The sequence below is a fragment of the Centroberyx gerrardi genome, chromosome 4 (assembly GCF_048128805.1).
Source record: "Centroberyx gerrardi isolate f3 chromosome 4, fCenGer3.hap1.cur.20231027, whole genome shotgun sequence".
Classification (NCBI taxonomy): Eukaryota; Metazoa; Chordata; class Actinopteri; order Beryciformes; family Berycidae; genus Centroberyx; species Centroberyx gerrardi.
This window is the reverse complement of record NC_136000.1, coordinates 4,721,567-4,743,217: the sequence shown is the minus strand read 5'-3', so window position 1 is coordinate 4,743,217 and position 21,651 is coordinate 4,721,567. Positions and strand designations below refer to the sequence as shown.

General features: G+C 44.7%; 2 protein-coding genes across 2 annotated transcripts in view; both read right to left on the bottom strand.

The window, feature by feature from the left end:
- Positions 1 to 10,832, bottom strand: part of wnt2 (wingless-type MMTV integration site family member 2) — a 15,468-nt gene extending 4,636 nt beyond the window's left edge. The window contains exons 1-4 of the mRNA XM_078282895.1: positions 10,745 to 10,832; positions 9,228 to 9,448; positions 4,819 to 5,096; positions 3,649 to 3,913 (exon numbers count right to left, since the gene is read on the bottom strand). Of these exons, the coding sequence (XP_078139021.1) occupies positions 3,649 to 3,913; positions 4,819 to 5,096; positions 9,228 to 9,448; positions 10,745 to 10,827 (847 nt within the window). The 5' untranslated portion in view covers positions 10,828 to 10,832. The remainder of the gene's footprint in view (positions 1 to 3,648; positions 3,914 to 4,818; positions 5,097 to 9,227; positions 9,449 to 10,744) is intronic.
- A 1,152-nt stretch (positions 10,833 to 11,984) lies between these two features.
- asz1 (ankyrin repeat, SAM and basic leucine zipper domain containing 1) overlaps positions 11,985 to 21,651 on the bottom strand; it is a 29,154-nt gene continuing 19,487 nt past the window's right edge. The window contains exons 11-14 of the mRNA XM_078283032.1: positions 18,614 to 18,719; positions 17,394 to 17,507; positions 12,869 to 13,004; positions 11,985 to 12,025 (exon numbers count right to left, since the gene is read on the bottom strand). Coding sequence (XP_078139158.1) covers positions 11,985 to 12,025; positions 12,869 to 13,004; positions 17,394 to 17,507; positions 18,614 to 18,719 — 397 coding nt within the window. The remainder of the gene's footprint in view (positions 12,026 to 12,868; positions 13,005 to 17,393; positions 17,508 to 18,613; positions 18,720 to 21,651) is intronic.

Here is a 21,651-nt window from a genome sequence, read left to right as displayed (position 1 = left end):
CACAGTCATTATCCCGTGTTAGTATGAGTCACCTACTGCCCAAAACTATCAGGGTTCCAACCTTGAGCTCAACATTTGAATCCTTCCTGGTTTGTTAATATTGTTTTTCTAAAGGAGTGAACAGTCTGGTTTCCTCTACAGCAAAATATTGTCCAATAGTGGCCAATTTGTAAAAATTTATCAAAATCCCCTGACTTTCCCTGTCTGGAATACATCTCCCGATATTCCATGATATTCCATGATATTCCATGATATTCCATGATATTCCAGAAATTCAATAACCAGTGAAAACCTGGAATTATTTGTAGGATAGCACTTCTGTATCATCCATTATCATTCTAGTGACAGGCATATTTGCTCCATCTATTGTCATGTGACCTCTGACCCTGGACCTCCTCACTACTTGCTGCTTGTAATGTTGGTGATCTAGGAACTGAAGCTTATTCTCATGCTGCACTCACTGCAAGTTGGTCTGGATAGGAGTGACAGCTAAATGCCTTCAAAATGTAAAAACAAAACATTTTTAATCACATTTAAATGATTGTGTACTTACAATACTTGTACCATATATTAATACGCAGGTTAATCCACTGGATAAGGCGTTTGTAAAGAGTTACCTCCAAACATAAAACAGTCTCATGCTCTGAATGACAACCATGGCTTTCTGACATTATCTGCCGGGCTCTGAACAGGTTTAACTGCCTTCAGGGTCATAAAACATAATAACTGAGCACCTAAAGGACCGTGACCGCGCCCGATAGACTGTACTGCATCCGGGATACACGGCAGGAGCTCCCGGTGTTTAGAGAGACCGTCCCGTAACTGGAAGGTCACACTACAGCCAACGCTCCTGCCTAAGTCTACCTGCTCCAGATCAGACTGTCGGGTAAATACCTACGATGTGAATCTGATCTCATCTGGAACAGTGAGAGTGATGGCAGCCTACAGGCCTGATCCACCGGCTGCCTGGTTTTTTTTTTTTTGTAAGATAGTAGCGCTAAACAGATGGTTGAAGATGCTGGTCGTGGCTCTTACTGTCTCTAAGGGGTTTCTGTTTCTAATGTTTGGAGCGCTTCAATCAAACTCTGGAGTGTTTACTCCTTCAGTTTGATTCGTTTGAGCAGGTAAGAACAATGCCGATCGAACTCCGGTTCACACCAAAATGTCTCATTGCTCTTCCATGTGAACTACGGTGCGGTTCGTTAGGAGTGAGAATGTAGTCGTACCAACTACAGTACCCAAAACGCAAGGGTTTATGGGTACAAGGAGGTAGTGCCTCATGCATAGCAGAACATATGAAGTCTGGACTGATGCTCATATTCAGCTATTTCTGCATGTGTTCTTAACTGATATGAACACCAGAGAAGGGAGATTACAGTGCAGACAAGTCCATCATGCAGAGCTGAAGTTACAGGAACTGGGATCAGATTTGTCGAACCCCCCCACCCCACCCCCCCCCCCCCCAGGAAAAATCTCTAACCTGCAGGATGACGAGTGAGTAAGCTACTTGTGAGTCATGTGACTTTTGTTTACAAGCCCTGGTTCGGTTATAATTGGGCAGTGTGAACCTAAACGAGCCAAATACAAAAATGCATCAAAGTCAACTTTACTACTACGGTTTAGACCAAAGAAAATGAACTGGAGGTGGGATCACACACTAAATGACTGTTGGAACTATTGAGTGCTTTATGTAGTTTAATCTCTCTAAAGTAAAGAGTAAAGGAAGTAATCATGGGGAAGAGAGATGAGAGGTTCCTGGTGGACACTATACACACACACACACACACACACATGAAGTTTGATTCAGTTGTCCAATGGATTTCAGTGTAGATGGAAGCATCTCACTTTGCATGGAATACACTGTAAACTCCTCTACTGTGTGTGTGTGTGTGTGTGTGTGTGTGTGTTGTGCTGTGTTGTGTGAAGGAGATCCAACCTGCCCCCTAAATATGCCTCCCTTTTGAGGCCAATTGTGCCCTCAAGGGTGTGTGTGTGTGTGTGTGTGTGTGTGTGTGTGTGTGTGTCCAGTGCAGGTGATTTATAGCGGTGTGTGGCGGTCTCAGGTTTCAGCCTACAGAAGTGTGTAATGGGTCTTAAACTGGTCGACACCCGATCGCCACGGATCATCTGCTGCCTGACAGGCATCTAGCTCCTCTGGAACACACACACACACACACACACACACACACACACACACACTGTTCACTCTCTCTCTCTCTCTCACACATATACTAAATCTTTTCATTCTCTCTTTCTCCCACAATTTTAACAGTCGCACACACTTACCTTTTCATTCTCACACACACACATTTAAATTTTCCTGTTCTAAAACTCACATGCCTAAATGTCACTTTCTCTTTCTCTCTCTCTCACACACTCTTTCCATTCTCTCTTGCCTATCTGTCTTATTTGGCGTTTATTAGCTGATGCTCTTATCCAGACCGGCTAACGCTGAGTGTCTTGCTAAAGGACACTTTGGCAGGACACACACTGACTGTTGCGAGTATTGAACTTTGAACCTGCTGCCCCTAATAACAGTGTGAAATGTTGCAAATGAGATGCTCTAGAAAAGTGTGATGAGCCGAAATATATTTGTGCTTCTGTCTAATGGAGGAAACAACGGCCTACTCAGAGTTCTTTGGGTACGTTTGCTCGCCTCGGTCAAAAATGCCATTTGAAACTTTTTCATCTTCTAAATCTGCGATTTATTGGGCTTGTCTGGCAGTAAGCAACTAATTAAATTATCCCTCCGAAGTGCCCGCCCCAGTCCGTACCCATTTGGCACGAGAAAACACTCAAAGTTGATGAAAAGTATCGGAGCCAGGTCTGTCAAGTGTTGTTGAAAGCAGGAGCGGAGGGGTAGGCGGTTCTGGGATGCCAAGAATTTACCGTGGAGCCTCCTGGAGGTGTCGTGGGCGTAATTCAACCAAACATCTGTGATCAAGCACTTGATAACCCCCAGTGACAAATCTGTCCACGCCCCTTTCCTCTGAGGGCGCGATCACACCAAGCGGCTGTGGTTCAATCGAACTCTGGAGCGTTTAGTCCTTTAGTTTGGTTCATTCATCTAGGTGAGAACAACGCCATGTGAAAACATTCGGCTATATTAGTATTTTGTTTGACCGTTGTTCCACACTGTTTTGTGTGTATAAGGAGACGGATGTTGACACCTGATAGCCAGCAATTCCTCATGCTCGGAAAGTCTAGCAGAACAAAATTAAGAGAGCAAACCGCAGTCTGGACTGATGCTCACATTCAGCTGTTTCTTCATCTGTTCTTAACTGGTATGAAGACCAGAGAAGAGGAAGTACAGCAAAGAGCGCGGATAAGTCCATCATGCTTAGCTCAAAGGTACAGGAACTGGAATTAGATTTGTTTTGACTCCCCCTGCTGCCAAAGCTCTGTCCAACAAACAAGCTACTTGTGAGTCCATGTGACTTTAATTTACAAGCCCTGGTTCGCATGTAATTGGACGGTAAACGAACCAAATACAAACATGCAAAGTTCTCATCTATAGTTTGGACCAAAGAAAACCGATTGCACACTAACATCCAAGCTGGGTTTCGTCTTCAGTGCTCACTCTAAACATCAGTAGGGATCGTCTCATCAGATCCTGTGTATTATTAAAGGCTGTGAGAGAGTGTTTACCTGACTCGTGGTCCCGTATGCAGTAGTCGGGCGAGTCTTCGAAGTAGACCAGGTCGTTCTTGCTGGGCCGTTTGAAGTGAGCGTGCGCGGCGGTGAACCCGGTGCCGTACTGGTTGACGGCGACCTGCACGGCGCCGTTGTAGCGTTTGCGCAGGTGGTCGCCGGTGCGCCGGAAGTCGGCCATGGCCAGCCAGCAGGTCCGGACGCTGCAGGAACCGCTGACGCCGTGACACTTACACTCCAGAGTCATGAAGCGCTTCACCGCCTGGGGAGGAGAGGGAGGGGAGGGGAGGGGAGGGGAGGGGAGGGGAGGGGAGGGGAGGTAGTGAGAGTTTGGGTTTGACTGCTGGGTTTTTGAAGGCTGACAGCAATGTTTTTGGAGTAGAGCTGCTGATAGTCGGTATTTTGTGCCGATATTCAGTATCTTTAAAACAATTTTCCCCCACTGTTCATTCTTGTCTTGAGTGGAAAAGCTTCCTTGCAGTATTTCCAGACTGTTTTTCTGTATCTGTGGTCAGGGAGGAACTCATATCAGAGGTGGACGACACTGACTGGTCGATATCTGACATGTAATAAAAAATCAATATCAGCTTGTTGATATATCGGGCTGATCGAGAGAGTTTTCTGACCCCTGAGCCCTTGACACCTCTTAAAACCCCGTTGGATAATTTTGAAATAAACATTAATGTCAATGACATAAGAATTCTCTTTTTCTTTCCTGAAAAACTTTAGATTTATAGATGCTTGTCTGTCAACAAGATCCAACAATCACAGCATGCTGTTATCTTATCTTGCAAGTGTTTTGTCTACTTTTGAGGCTGTTTAAGTGTCTGGCAACATAAACCAAGTGCACACTGAGTAGTTCCACTATTTGAAACCATATTCACATATACTTTTTTACCAGTTTTTCTGTGAATGTGCATAGATTTGTACTATAGCCATCTTATGCAGCACAAAAAGTGAACTCTTCGCAAAATTTACCAGCTGCTCTCAGTGTTTTACCAGCCAAATAGATTTTTAGAATAAAATGGCGTCTCCACAACATGGTTGGATAGTTGCCAGCCTGGCTGATAGAGTAGACTAACTGACCAGCATTTGTCTGGTGATGATTTCCTCCCCTGTTCTGAAGTCATTGCTATAGGTGTGTGTCTGTCAGATCAGCCTCCCCACCTTCCTGCCGGCTCGGTTGTTGTGCAGGTTCATGAGCGCCCGGGCGTCCCGCTCCTTCCTCTCCTTGGCGTCCACGAAGGTCTGGCTGAAGCGCATGGCGTGATCCACGTGGTCACTGCAGCCGCCCCAGTCGAAGGAGCCCTTGGCGTCCCGAGACGAGCCCTTCTTGGTGGGATCGCAGGAGCAGGAGTCCAGCTCGCCCTGGCTGCAGGCTCGCGCCAACGTGTAGACCACACCCGCCGAGGAGATGGCGTAGACGAAGGCCGCCTCGCGGCTGCCTGGGGGGGGGGGGGGGGGGGGGGGATGTTACAGTGTTGGCCTCAGGTAATCACACTCTGAAGACTTTTACACTTTTTCATGTCAAAGATCGCACATAAGAATGTTCTGATTTATTTGATTACTTTAAAACACATTAAGCAGAAATAAAATCCTGGTCGATCTAAGAGTAAAGTCAGACTTATTTCCATTGTGTTCCTCATAATGTAAAAATGGCAAGGGAGATTAGGCAGAAATACTTTAAATAGTAGTAGTAGTAATCTGAGAAATTATATTGAAAGGGCCTAGACTGTCTTATACTAACTGGTGATAAAATATTAGTGAATTAAACTGTTCATTTTCCTGAAGTCTCCCTGAAATCACCTGAAGTAGGTGTCTCCATACCACACTGTAAAATACCTTTTCACTGAAGAAACAAGATTCCCCTTGAAAAATATTTTGCATCTTCAAAAGTTATCATGGCTTTTGAATGTTTTTTGTGAGCCGTGGGGTCATGGAACTTGCTCTACCTATAATAAGTGTTAACAAACCTGCACAGTATCAAGTATCAGTTTTTTATGCCAGATACACCATAAGACCATTTCATTCCAAAGTGCAAGGTGCAGCAAACATTTTGGCCAAACCAGGAACTACAGACATGTTAAGTCACCACCACATTTTTACTAGTGATCTGCCTGTAAAGTGCTGGAAACCTTCAGCTCAAACAAAAACTTAAAAATCACCACAATTACAGATGCTGTGTTTTTCCACAACAGTAGTGAAGTATTACAGAGCATCCATAAATTCCATTAAACATTTTTTAGATGAGAAAATGAATGAAACATCTAAAATGTTAACGTTCCTTCTGTTATGGATCCTGCATGTCACGGTTCATGATACAGGACAGGCGATGATGAACTTCAAACAGAGCCATGGGAAAAAGAAAGATCCTCAGAGTTTTTGGCCACCGCTGCTACCTGCATGACCCGTGTTTGTTGTTGCCTCCTAGAAGCTTTTATTTCATGCGTGGCACCGCTGCTTTGCTTCATCTACCTCCAAGATGGATAAACAGCGAACGTTTACCAGCAATGCCCCGATAAAGAGCCTTATCTCCCTCGACTTGTAACTGATGAGAGATCTGAGGGGATCAAAGACTGAGGCATGGGAAGGGTGTGTGTGTGCGTGCGCGTCAACCTCTGCTACAAAATCATCTGACACTGCAATGCATGCACACACAGTGAGAGTGATGAAAAAAGTGGATTTTAAATTAAGCACTGTCTAAGTTTGGGAGAGATCACCGTGTGTGTGTGTGTGTTCTTTAAAACTTTAAAATGCACTTTTAAAATCACTCTCACTGTGTGTATGTGTGTGTGCGTGTGTCCAATGCCTGCTGTATTTCCTCCTTGGACATTATAATGCATGCACACACACACATACACAAACACACAGTGAGAGTGTGAGAGTGATGGGAAAAGTGCATTTTAAAAGAGCACTTTCAGTTTGGGAAAGATCACCGTTTGTGTGTGTGTGTGTGTGTGTGTGTGTGTGTGTGCATGGTTACTCCTGGTCCAGGTGCTAAGTTGAGCGTGCCTAACGAGGTTAATGAGGATAATGCTGAGAGAACATGACACCAGAAGGGGAAAACTCCTCTGTAATTGTTTGAAATTAGCCCTCTGACATTGACAATAAGGAGCTTCTGACGGTAACGATGCGGCGTGACACAGCCGGGTCGGGCTGGGAGGTCCGAATACCACACGGCTGATTAGAGGCCCGACATGAAACGGACTAAGTGGAAGGATCCGCCCCGCAGGTTAAACCTCAGGGCCTGGGAGAGGAACGTCAGGCCGCCGGGTCCCCGACGCTCCTCCGGCGGCATTAAAAAGAGATTAGGGCCAGTTGGAACAAGCCCTCACAGGAGATACGGGCTTGTTTTAGCCGCTGATGAGACGCAAAGTGACACGTCTGATTTGACAGGACGCTCCGCTCCAGAGTTCACATCTGTCAAGGGCAGCGCCGGGCTCCTGCCTCCAAAAAAGGAACGTATGACTGGATAATCGTTTCACATGATTTTGATCCCTAGTGCCGCTTATCACACTTTAGTTCCTGGGAGAAGTAATTTGTTACACTACTCTTTATATTTCTTTTCCGTTGCACTCACATTATTGGTGATTGCATCCTCTCTTAAAGGATAAGGCCGGTGTTTTTTAATGCATTTCTTACCGTCAACAAATCCTATGAAAATAACAAAATCAGCAATGAATTTGTTTTGCTGACAAGTCTCGTCCATGTAGCCGATGCCCAATGAAGCCTCATGTCCCAGCAGCCATAGAACTCCATTGTATTAAAAATAATATTAAAAACCCGTCACAGAGCCATGCTGTTGCTCTGGGCAACATATTTCATCATCACGATGCACCGGGCCGGCCGACTTTTTCCTCAAACAACTTAATAAGCCGACCGTAAACGCGTTTTCCATCTCAGGAAAGTAGTTCCGTAGCACCGAAAATAGTCCCCGGCGTAATGAAGAATTTGCTCCCATTTGAATTTGATTTGGTAATAACTGCAATAGCCTGACTTTCCTTGGTAACAGTTACCATGCTGTTTTTAAAATTGAAACTATGTCTTTGTGAGCTGTATTTAAAGGTTTTTAACTTACAATTGGAGCCAATGACTTCCGGGTTGAAGGCTAAAAACGGTAACGTGGGAAGTCGGAAAGTAATGGGATTGATTTTGTTATTTTCATAGGATTTGTTGACGATAAGAAATATATTTAAAAACACCAGCCCTATCCTTTAAGTGAGTTCCCTCTCCTGTGTTCATATCCAGTGTTCTTGCCATCTTTTTACTGGATAAAATCAAAGTACTGGGAATACTTCCATCTGGAGAAAGTCAACTCTTCTGCCATTTCTTATCTGAACGAGCTGAGAGGACCAAGTAATTATGATGAAATCGAATCAGGCATGTGGGTGGGATATAGCTTTTGGATAATACAACTTCAATCTGATGTTTAGAAGGGATGATTAAAAAATATAACTTATTTTTGCGATTGGCAACTAATATTACTACTGACACTGACACTGAAAAAGGAATTTGTTCCACTGCTTGTTACTGGGAAAACTAAGAGACACTTTTCTGAGTAAGACATTACCACCCAGCTCTGGTCCAGAGTGACGGAGAAACCAGTCGGCTGCACCGACTTGATAAATGTGCGACTGTAAAGTGAGACAAGGTGTGGAATGTGATGCAAGGTCTGGGGGAAAAAAAAAGAGACATCTGCAAGGGAACTATTTGTTTCACGGATCGCCTCATAAACCTACATCCAAGCCTGCGAACCCAGACCAACTGCTTAGATTTGTCAGCATAAAAATAAGGCTTCAGGTCAAACATGTTCGCCTGCGTCATCGCAAACAGACGTAAAAGCACGCATCGATTACTTTCCCCGGGGGACCAGCAGCACACAATGGCTTCGAAACACAACCCAGCGTACAGCAGGCGTTTTACACACCGTAACCTAATCACCAACTTTCTATTTTTAGTTGTGCAGTGTATCAGGCATTGATACACAGATCTACTTTAACCAGAGGCGTCAATTCACTAAACTCAGGTACGGCAAAGTCCCGGCATCTAAAATCATTTACCACCTGAACTTCCAAACCCACCGCTGCAGACTGAATTCCTGCAGACTGACTGACAAGATTTCATTATTTGGTCAGAGTGATAAAATATTTTTAATAGGTCACCAGACTATAACAGCTTAGAGGGAACACTGGCCCTGAGTGACGTGATGCGATCCTCTATCTACCGCTCCCTATTGGAAATAGTCTTTTCTCCGGCCCTCCTCCACAGCGAGGTCAGAGGTCAGAGGTCAGGCTCAGCTACAGAAGAGCTGGTAGGGGTTCAGTGTTTTGCTCAAGGGCGCTTCAGCAAGGTGGATGTTTGATAACATGGAGGTTTGAGTCCAGGTCCTGCGGTTGGACGGTCTCTCTAACCACTAAGCCTGCCTGTCATCACATAAATTCTCTCCTCATATTTTGTTTTTTAAGACATGGTTTCCAACGTAATTAACGTCAATTTTGCTTGATCTCAGCTCTCCATTATCATTTCAAGTTTAAAATCGGACTCATTTATGCAGAGGAGGGTGAGCCTGTACTCACTGCGCAGCAGCAGGCGTCCAAACAGGTTGTGGTCTCTGGCCGTGGTGTTGCAGTTCCAGCGGTGGTTGTGGAACTGGTGCTGGCACTCGGAGATCCAGTCCTTCATCCCGGCGCCGATGGCCTGCATCACTTTGGGATGCTGGCGGCAGAGCTGGCGCTGCTTGTTCACCAGACCGGGGATGTTGTCGCACATCACCTGGGAGCCCAGCGTGCCCATGTACCTGCAGGGGAGAGGAGAGGAGAGGAGCGCACGGGCGTGAACGGCTGGGAGGGAAGCTGGACACCTGTAAGCCTCTGGAAATTTTATTAAATGAGAGAGAAAGAAAGAGAAAGGAGGACAGAAAAAGAGAGAAAGAAAAAGAAAATGGAAACTGGAAACTTATCTGTCCAAATAACAGATAACATATCTAAACTCCCATGTACTTGCAGGAATAGAGGGATGAAAGGCTGGTAGGGAATTTGGACAATTACAACCCTATACATTTTCTTAAATGATCTAAAAAGAACAAAAAAAAAGATAAAGAAAAAGAAAGACCTTTCCAATTTCCAGAATAGGTAAACCTATTCTGGAATTATCTGTCCAAAATAACACATTAACATATCCACACTTCCATCTACCTGCAGTACAGAAGAGGGATGAAAGCCCAGTAGGGAATTTGGAAACTTAGAACCTTTGGGAATTTTCTTTAATGCTTGCCATAAGAAAGAAAATAAGAGAGAAGATCTTAAAAGAAAGAGCAAAAAGAGAAAATGGTAAATGCATTCTGGAAAAACATGTCCAAAAAACTAGCATAACATAAAACACATTCCCATGTACCTGTAGTATAGAGGAGTAGGGGGATGAAAAGACTGGTAGGAAATTTGGAAATGTATAACTTCTGGGAATATTCTTAAATGATTAAAGAAAGAAAATGCAAGCAATCAACCTGTCCAAATAACAAATGAGACATCTGCGTATATAGTATGAAAAGGAGTATGAAAGGCTTGTCAGGAATTTAGAAACTTATAACCTTTGTGAATATTCTTAATATATTACACAAAGAAAGAAAGCAGAGAATGCAAAAGTAAACGACACAAAATGGCAAAAGTATTCTGGAAACTTATCTGTCCAAATATCCAGTCTGTAACAACCTGCAGGAATAGATCATCTCTGGGACTTTTCTTACATGATAATCAAAAGAAAAAGGCAGAAGGCAGCAGGGGAAGCGGTGTGAAAGGCTGCTAGGGAGCTGAGACATTTATAAATCTCTGGGAATATTCTTAAATAATAACCAAAATAAGAGAGGAAAGTAAAGAAATACTGTATCCAAACTTTCGCGGAACAAGATCCTTCATTTTCCATAAATCATATGGGCTATTATATACCGAGAGAATAATTTAAATAAAAAAGATTTAACTGCATTTCATCGGAGCGGCTTTTGCGCGTCACATTACACGGATTATCTTTTTTTTTAAAATATATATATATTTAATATTGCATTGCATTTTCCATCCATATCGCTGTAAAACATACTCACCACCAAGACGCATCGACCTCGGCCGTCAGCCAGCAGATTGCTACAGATAAATAAAAACATATTCCACTTGGCAATAAGTTCATATTAACCAAACTTTGGTCCTTTAGGCATCTGGACGGAGCATTTCCATGGATGAAAAAGAAAAAAAAAGAAAACAGCAGAGAAGTCAGAGCTTCTTGATTTCCCAAATCAAACTGTGATCCTGCATTAAAAGCAGATAACCGCAGGAGTCAGCGGAGGGGGGATCTGCGCGTAAAAGCCATGGCCGGTTCTGGTTCTGGACAGTGGGAAAGGGCTTATGAGCAAAGTAAAGACCGACTGTCTAATAGTCCAACAAAGATTTGCTGTGTAAAGATAGGCAGATGATGTGCTATCAGGTTTAAATTGCTTTACACAAGGGGTGGGCAGAGTCCCGTCTCAGGAATGAGGTGAAGAAATGAGATGTCTGAGAGTATCTGTTCAGGCTGGTTTGACACCAGACAGGCTTGGCCCGCTTCCAGGCTGGAGGGAGGCTCTGCGGTGTGGTCCGAGCTGATGAAGGTGACGGGCGAAGACCCGCGTGGCTTCACCAAAACTAACGCACCGACGCGATGGGAAGGAACCGGCTATAGGAGGCTTTATCCTGCACCAGAACTTCCAAACCCGCTTACACTGCATTTCTGCGGACAAAGTGGAGCGAGTGGGCTACTGATGACTGAACAGATTTTATTCATTCAATGTGAAAAATGATTAGTCGCAGAGACTGACAAAATATTATTTAGTCGATGTGATGATGTGATATATTATTATTACACGTAGGACACCAAACTATCTTGCGCAGACGCGCGCAGTTTATCGGGAACGCTGAATACTCTGGTATGACTTTTTTTTTTTTTTTTTTTAGATTTGGCTTCCAAACAGATTTCTATCGATCCTCGTTTGATCTCTGCTCTTCATCGTAATGATAAAAACTACCAAATTAAATTTAGACTAATTTAAATGTTTGGTAAGGAGGCTGCCCATATCTTGCCATACCCAACTGACGCCCAGGTGACGAATATTTCAGATCCCCGCTGCATGACGCATTGTTATTGTACAACCTTATACCAACCGTCCATACATCTCAGCCTGACTAATAACTGAGGAATGATGGTTCAAGAAAAAAAAAATGCGCGCGGATTCTCCCAAAGCAGCACCTAAAGGTGCTATGTCCATTTCAATTGGATTATCCATCACAGTCTTTGAAGTCTCCGCACCACTGTCACACAGGATTTCCTCCATCTTTGATCTGGCCGCATGTATCTGGAGGTCCGGAGACCCGGACAGATGAGATTAATGGGCAAATTGGATTCTTCCCATGATCTCCGTGGAAGAAAATCATAAAACAACAAGGAGATTTAGAGGCTCTCACTGCTCTTCTCAGCCCATTGAACACGACTTTGTTTTTGCAGCAGCAGCGGTAGTAACAGGTCTGTAATATAAATCCAATATAATTAGAGAAATCTGTTCACTTCCTTACCAAAGCGCATTACGGCTGGCTCTGAAGTCTGTATTTCACAACATGCATGGAGATAATGTTCATGTTTTATAAAGAGAAGGACGCACAGTGAGTCTATCATGGGAATTTAACATGACAAAAATAAAGAGACTGATACTCCAGTTGAGTTTCTGGGTGAGCAGTCTAGTCAAAGGCAGCGTTACAATACAACTGTGTTTATGGAAGATGCAAAATAAACAGTTTGAAAGATACAACTCAACTCAATTCACTTAAACAACTGAACTCAACCTGCACAAGGTTCTTAAACATTTTCTAAAGAACTAAAGACTTCCACACCTTTTCTTGACTGGATTTGAAGATTTTGGGCGGTGAACATGTCACTCTATATCACTACAACACATATCACAGTATGGTGGATCTGCAACTGTATGAAACCAGCAGTCATATATATGCATATAGGGACTGAACAATATTTTTCCCTATTTTCCCAGGCTTTTTGTGCAAGTCCCAAACTTTTCAACACCTGAAAGTTATCAACATAATTTTGCCTTCTGCTCCAGGCTTGTTTAGTTACCCAGACTCGGGATCTTTTCAGATTTTAATCTGTGGACACTGAAAACAGAAAAGAAGCCTTTCTGAAGCCTTGCCACTGGCCGCTCTGCAGAGGAGGAAGAGGAAGCCGGCTCCGAGCGCGCTCAGTGCGACTCTGGTCAGGGGCCGCATCCTCCAGTTGCCGTGGGAACCAGGTTGAGGAAGCCGACAGCAATCTCCGGCCGCGTCCATCTGAGGGAGGAGGAGAGGTTCACATGGGAAACACACACACACACACACACACTTGACTCAACAGTTTATTCCATCACTTGCTCCTGTACACACACAAACACACACACACATATACAGGTATACTTAGTGTATGTGCACAAACACATAATCACACACATCTTGTACATGCATGCGCACACACACACACCCTTTGGTATGAGTGATGTGACCTCATGTAGGAAGTGGAGGGGGGGGGTTGCAGGCCATGCCGACCTAATCCAATCTGGATTACACCAGTTCACCGCTGCTCAGACTGTCCCAGCCTGTCCCAGTTAAGGCTTGACTGGGTGGGAAACGTCGGCTCAGTTTCTGGTGGGCGGGAGGCTGAATCAAGCAGAGACCGGCTCATTTGTACCCACGGTGAGGGCATGTCTGGTCCCATCGCACCACACCAGGCTGACTGGCCAACCTGAGTCAGACAAACTTCCTGTTCCCAAATCCTCACGGACTCATCAGCAGTGTGGAGGGTCGGGTCTGGTCCGGTCACGGCCAAGTCACACAGGAAGAATGCTGCACACGAGTTCTCAAGTCAGTGGGCGACACGGTGTCATGCTGCATTCCCGTCAGATGGGAAAAAAATACTAGATATAAGCTCCCTACTACTGAATCCTGACATCACCAGCAGGGAAATGCCTGTAGTCAAGTGTAGGGAATGGGTTATTCCCATAGGCAGCATCAGTGTCATTCTTTCATTCTCTTTTTTATTAATCCCTTTTTCAGCAGCGTCATGCATCACTCTCATACACTCACAGTTTACTGGCCAGGACTCAAATCGTCGCCCTAAACAGAAGCTTGGTTTTACATGACCGCTGCCCCCATTCTGAGCGGAGCTGTGGAATATCTGACCGTTTACAACGAAAGATTCATCTGTGCCGGTATAAAGCGTCATCATCTAGCCCGGTGCTTCTCAATCCTGGTGCTGGCGTACCACAACCCTGCTGGTTTTCTATTTTACCTGGTAGTTCATTACATTCAGTGAGAAGCACTGATCTAGCCGACTTCACTTCATGAACCGGACGCCCTGCAAAGACCCCAGCTCCCTTCTACCATCCAACTTCAACATGTTTCATATCTCAGCTATTGATTTGATGCTCTTATCCGGATCCGATTGAAACACAGTCAGCAGGTATGTTCAGCGTCTCGCTCATGAACACACATTGGAATTGAATTAGGGCTGAAAGATATGGACAAAAAATGCTGATTATTTGACAGAATATTGCAAATGCGATTTAAACTGCGATTCTTATCATCATAAGTTTTTCTTGTAACAACATTTTTAGAATTTTAAAATTGTTTTTGGTTTTGAGAATGATGAAAAGGTTTTCACCAATATTGTATTGATTCACAGACCAAAGATTACTAAAACACCTTGTCCAGAAATCCATTTTGGACGCCCCTCTCTCTCTTAAGCAATTAATTGCAGCCTCTGCAATTTGGAAATTGCAAAAGTTCATACTGTGATTTCATTTTTTTCCCCCCGATTAATTAAAAGCTCTAAACTGAATCTGTGACCTTTGTGTTATGGGAAAGTGATAGTGGGACAGTGACTCTAAACATTATGACACCCTGCTGCCCTGGGGAGTCATTGGAGACTCAGACGAGTGACGCCACACCTGATATTCAGAACAATTTTGGCCAAAGATTCTCTTTTCAAAAGGTAAAATGTGACCTGCAGGCGGACAGTACATTCTGCATTAGAACAGATGGTGTGTGTCTTTGTCCCATCTACTGCCTGGACAGCTGCTCCTACGTACCTTCAAGCTACCAGCCTCATGCCTGGACGGACGACACGTTCATGAAGCTAGGATGGAAATGTTGATGAGGTGAAAATTATTTTTGTGGAGCATAACAACAGCGTTCCCACCGTCCAGTAATCATCTATTTTTTCTGTCCTACTCACTGAACTTGAATATACCCGTTTTTATCCTTCTCATCCATCTTCTTGACCAATTTTTTTTAAAACACTAGGGACGTACCAATATTTATTACATCTGTTTTCAGGGCGGTGGTCAGCGGCTCTGACCACTGCCATCCTGACAACTGACTGTTTGTGATGCTGGTGATGCAGCCATCTTATCTTACTCTTCGCCAAATTCCAATGGGTGGGGAGTTTTTGTTCCATTTTCCACCCTGCTCTCCGTTTTGGAACAAAAAAACCTCCCCACCCATTGGAATTTCAAGACACTCCCAACCATCCCATGTCATTCTCAAGCCAAAAAAGTAAATGACAAAGAAGTATTATTAGGTGCTTGGGAGGAACCGGGCTCTATGTGTTTCTTAGTTCGTGTGCAACGCTTTTTGCCATGCACACTGCTTAGGGGAATTACGGTACTGCACTGTTTAGGCCGCACAGAGCCCCAGCAGCCCTGCATGAAGGAAATCCAGTGTGCGCTCGTACACCAGTAGAAGAGTAGAAGCTGTACGTCCACACACCAGTAGGTAGCACAGTGATTATCTAACTGTAGTGGGTAAGTCAACACATGAATGAAATATTTTGTTCAGTGATAGTTACAAGCACTTTGGTGTTAACCTGCAGAGTTTTTTAAGTCAGTGTATTGTGATATATTACCTGCTCACTAGAGGTTTCTGTTGGATCTAGCGCACTTTCCTCCATTGTGAAAATTTGACTATTATTTATGTCAGTTACAGGCCACCGTAAGCTGTGCCGGAAACCAGTCAATCTTGTTTCAATTCCTACTGGTCGCTGATAGAAGTCGATAAAAGTCAGATTACTTAACGACCCTTTAAAAGCACACTGCTGCAATGCTCCCATCAGTTTAGACAAAAGTAACTCTACGCAGCATTTCCTTGAGTGATAAAACAAAGTAACTCCACTAAAGCTGCATGTAGTCTTTTAACCCTGACAATTTATACAGTAGGAATCGAAAGGGGAATCGATCAAGAATCGGAACAATGAGAAGAATCGAAAATGCGAAAAAATATTTAACGATACCCGGCCAGGTGACACCAGGTGACACCAGGTGACATCACATTACTGGTTCTCCTTTAGATGTCATGCTCCATGTTGTTCTTTGGCTTGTTGCAACGCCAGTTTCATTCTCTAAGCATCCAGAACAAAATCTGGTTCCCTTCACTTCCACTCAATCCTGCCCCTGTGTGTGTGTGTGTGTGTGTGTGTGTGTGTGTACAGGTTGTGTATTCAGACGAGCTCCTGTAGATGGGGTGATATTGTGTGATATTTTGTGAGTGTGTGTATTTCAAAAGGACAAGCTTCAATGGATAAGATTACATTGTGTGTGTGTGTGTGTGGGGGGGGGGGGGGGGGGCTCCTCTCTGGGCTGGGAGCCAGTGGGTCCAAATGGGCTCCGTTGGCCGTCAGATTCCTGTCTGACACAGCCGAGCCCCCCTCCTCCCCGCAACCGACACACACACACACCTCACCCCATCAACACACACACACACACACACACACACCTCTAACCATCGCTAGCCCACCTCCTTTCCTCATCCCCCTACCCCCACCCCTTCCCATCAGCCCCTTTCCCCTCCTAAACTCCCTCACCCCGCCAGCTCACCTCTCCTCCTCACCTCTCCCTGCCCCCACCCCTTCCCATCAGCCCCTTCTCCCCTCCCATCAGCCCCCTCGCCCCTCTACTCCACCTCCTCCCCTCCGCCTCATCGTCTGTGTGCTGACAGGTCACTGTCACAGCGGTGCTGACTTATGGGCTGTGAGGATTCAGTCCTGTCAGGAACGACTCTCTCCTCTTGGAATACACACACACACACACACACACACACACGCACACACAGCGTCAAGTACACACATACACACAAGGCACACACACACAGCATCAGGTACACACAGGCAAGCACTCCCGCACACACCTGTTGAAGCTTGTCATAATGCATATACACCAACACCTACCTACAGGGACTGAACACACACACACACACACACACACACACACACACACACACACACACACATCCAAGTTCTCCGCTTCTCATCCTTAGCAGTAAGAGGAAAGCTGGTAGAATGAGAGACAAGACTGCAGGAAAGTCACTAAGACTGACAGGCCTGAGCCTGGCTTAGATAGGTGTGTGTGTGTGTGTGTGTGTGTGTGTGTGTGTGTGTGTGTGTGTGTGTGTGTGTGTTAACCCCCATCTTGCAGACCCAAAAATAGAGACAGCAACAGAAAGTACAGAAAGGTTGTCACTTCTTCTTGGGATTCAGGAATTAGATTTAAGGTTTGAACTTTTGTTAAGAGGATCAAAATTAAGAGGAATAAAGCTAAGAGTTAGGCAATGAATGTAAGTCAGTGGCACACGCTCACAGGTAGAACACAAGGGATTTTGTGTGTGTGTGTGTGTATGTGTGTGTGTGTTGACCTGGCACAGAAGATTGCGGAGGCAGGTGACCTCCTTCTGCAGGTCTCCAGTCTGGATCACCAGCTGGTTGCAGACGGCCTGAGCCTCCTTCTTGGGGTCCAGGGAGAAGACCAGCTGGATGGAGGAGCAGGCAGAGGGAGAGATGAGCAGGAGACACCAGACCAGGGCTGAGGCCGCTAAGTTAGTCTGCTTTACCGACCGCAGGCAGCCGAACAACATTAGAAGATCATATTCTTTTTTGTAATTCTTTATTTGGCAAAAATCAATAATTTCCATAGTTTTACTTTTAGTCCTTGTACAGAAATGAGGATTATCACATAGTAATCACTGCTGTATCCTGAATGCTTCCTCCCCCTCTTCCCCCTCTTCGTCCCATATAGAAACGATATTCAGACACATGGAGGGGTTTTCCCTCTCTACATCTTCCCCTTCCAATTCCTGTGTTATAGTTCTCCCCTTTCCCCTTTCCAATACACTCATCTTCTCCCTTTAAGTAACAACAACTTGTACTGAAATATTGCTGTTGTGGATAATGAGTAAGAACAACATTATATAAACATAACTACGTCCATTATCTGAAACAGTGGGGTGCTATATCGAAATCAGCCAGTTAGAAGATCATATTATATTTCAGAAATCTAGTTAGATGGCAGGTCAGACAGAGGGCGCACTCGTTTAATGGCGCCCCGCACCCTCCTGGTCACGTGACAGGAAGGGACACCGGCAAGGGTGGAGTGTACTGCTGTGGTCGAATGCAACCCTAACCCAAAAAGCCAACGGCAATGGCGAAACAAACCCACCCCTAAACATGACAGACTGACTAAGAAGTGGAGCAGTCATATCTTCACTCATCTCAGCTAATCTAGTTGTAGTGTAGTCTAGTAGTTCATGCTGAATTTACATGTTGTGCCCTCAATAAAATGGCAACATAAATATATCTATACAATATCTACATGGCTTTATTATGAGCTCTTTGGGGGGAAAATGCATCTTTACAGCTCAAGAGATGAGGAAATGTACATGATTCTTTTAATAGATTTGGCCATTGAATTGTGATTGAGGGTCTCTGTTTTGGTTGTTGGCTGGTTTTCACCACTGATTCAGCAGGTTGGCAGCCTGGAGGGGCAGTTTTAAATCTAGAGCAAACTCCACCCAGCCAGTGTGTCACCGCCCGCACAAAGAGCTTGTTAAACGAGTGCACCCAGACAGACAACATGTACCTCGGAGGGTCGCCGGGGGAAACGGCTGATGACGTCCTGAACCGTCTCAGTCAGGTAGAAGCACTGCTGCCTCAGACTGATCAGGAAGTTATACAGCTCCTCACTCCTGCAACACACACACACACACACACACAGAACCTATGATGGTAACTCTGATTAAAAACATCTGAGAACACATAAAAATAGATTTTAAGTTTTTGGAATTTGTGTCCACAAAAAATATCTGGAAAGCTGTTTTTGCATTTTGAATTTGCATTTTTTAAATACATGTCATCACATATAAACGCGTGCCACAATGTGTTTTCATGTGTAATTTTGCACTTTGCACTTGCTAACCCTTTGAAATACAACGACAATTCAGTGATTACAACTTTTCAAATCTGCCCAAATCTGCCCAAATCTGTTGAATCTGAGTTGTCTGTGTCAAAACGACTTGCAAAGCTGCAGAAGGGAGAGAGGAGGTGAACGGGATGCATCGTTCATCCGACCAGTCACATGAGCCGCTTTCAGCATACAGATGAACGCTGTGGGAGCTTCAGAGCTACGGTCAGTCTCATTTAACTTCATAAGCAGTGAGCCCCAAGAAGCTGTCCACATCGACAAGACAAGACAAGGCTTGTTAAGAGATGCCCCGGGACGACAGGGCAGACAGATTGATAGTTTGGACCGAACTTGGTGTTCGCATTTTTCATTTATTTCCCTGAAGACCATTTCACCAAACTCGGTAGAAATCCAAGCAGGTGGCCACCAGTTCTCATCCTCCCCACACTAACCCACACGGCCGTCCCTCCCCGAATACATCAACCTCAAATGATTAGTTATTTATTTCTATCAACCTCTCTTTCCCCCTCTTCCCTCGCCGCGGTCCTGCGGGATATTGATAGCTCTTATCTTAATGGTACATTTCCCTCGGTGAGGGGACCGGGCAGCCAGCCGGGCCGGCCCTCCTCACACTCTGTCAGAGGAGCGAGTAAACAGTGTCAGTCAGCCTGCGCTTCGCCCTCGCCTCCCTTCTGCCTGCTGTTAGTTTATCTAGGGAGCAGAGAGTGATGATGGGCCCCCGGCGGGGTACTTAGCGCTGGGGAGATCGCTGAGGGGATTGTGGATGGACAGGACGGAATGTCATGCGGGAATGTTGATGGAGGATGCGTACGTGTTGCACTCTTTTTTTTTTTAAACTTTATTTATCCAGGGAAAGACAACTGAGCATGCATGCTCTTTTCCAGCGACACCCTGCTTCACATTCATAGAGTTCCACACATTAACACCTGTGAGCTGCCCAGTACAGCCTCAGTCTCCTGCTGCTGGTCACGGAGCAGCTCCAGTGCAGCCGCTGTGTGAAGTGCCTTGCTCAAGAACGACGGTAGTTGCTGAGGGAAGAGTGATACATATTCACTTTCACTGCCCAGATTTTCCCAGCCTGTCGGGGGATTCGAACCAGCAATCTTTCAGTCACAAGTCCACTTCTCTAACTTCCTTTGGAGGTGGAGCCGAGTACCGAGCTGCAAGAGCTTTTTATTTTGTCGCCGGGTCACAATGGCTGGTCAATTTCAAAATTCACCAGCAACATTCACTATTTTACTAATTAACTACAAGTTTAAGATAAAATAGGAAGTCTAAAATGATGGTTGATTACGTGCCAAACTGCCTGGTAGAGCAGTCAACCAAGCATTTCATGGGTTCTAACGACTTCTATTGCTAGATTAGCAAGATTACATTTTATCGGTCAGTGTCCTGCTAAATTAGTACATATTTTTCTTATCGTTTTCCCCATATCTCTACCAGATTTTCCTTATAATTTATACTATACTTATATTAGGCTTTTATTTTTTTCCCTGTTTTTTTCCTGGGGGGCCCTGACTTTTCAACACCTTACAATGATTTGAATGTCAGGAAGATGTTTTGTAAAACTCATTTTCTACTAATCTCCATTTTTCTAGCATGGCATAAGGACCCTGAAGGAGCCGTTAAGGAGGACAGACTCAGATGGAGTTTACCATCTCTCTCCCTCATCCCTCTCCTCTCTCCGTCGGAGCGTCTCTCATCCGGCAGGCGCAGGCCGGTGTAGCCGGCGGGCCCAATCCTGCCGAGGATTCATGAAGTGATGGGGTGCGGTGCGACGGCTCTGTTTGGCCCCTGCCATTGGCCCTCCATCGCTCACTGCAACCTCCCATCGCCTCTCACCTTACAAATCATTACAGCTCCGCTTAAACCATTAGGGCCCGGCTCAGGGCTTCGCTACGGAGGTGGGGGGGGGGGGGGGGGGGGGGGGAGGAGGAGGAGAAGGGGATAGCGGGATGCTTACGGGGCTGATGGATGACTTCCAGTGGAGGAGGATAGATGGAGCAATATGGGGAGATGAGGAGGGATGGAAGGGGGGCGAGGGTTTCAGGTGTGTGGCTGACAAGTGTTGAGATTTTTGCTACTAGACTCAACTCTGTTTCTGGCTTTAAGCAGCGTGTTTTTGAAAGCAATTTGGTACACTTATCTGTGATTGACAGCTTACCAGACACTCCAAGTAGATTAAAACAAACACCAGGAATTATTTATGATACAATAGTACAAGGGTTCCCAGATGAATTCAGACCCCATTTTGATAAAGTTTTTGTCCCAGACACCATCATCTAAGAATATTTTTGTGTTCTCTCTATATCGTACACTACCAGTCAAAGAGTTTGGACACACCTGATTGAATGTACTATGTTTTTCATTATCTTAAGGCCATTTTGATATAAAGGCTTATGCTTAAATGGTTGAAAATTGTTTTTCAGACAAATATAAATATAAGTGAAGTTGATGTACGAATTTCTTTCCAAAGCCTTTTTTGGTCACTGCATAATTCCATTTGTGTCATTTCATAGTTTGATGTCTTTACTATTATTCTAAAATAATAGTAATAAATAAATAAAATAAAGTAAAAAATAAAGAAAAAAGTGTGTGTCCAAACTTTTGACTGGTAGTGTAGATTAAACAAACACCAGGAATTATTTACAATACAACAGTACAAGGGTTCCCAAACTTTTTCAAAGTCAAGGACC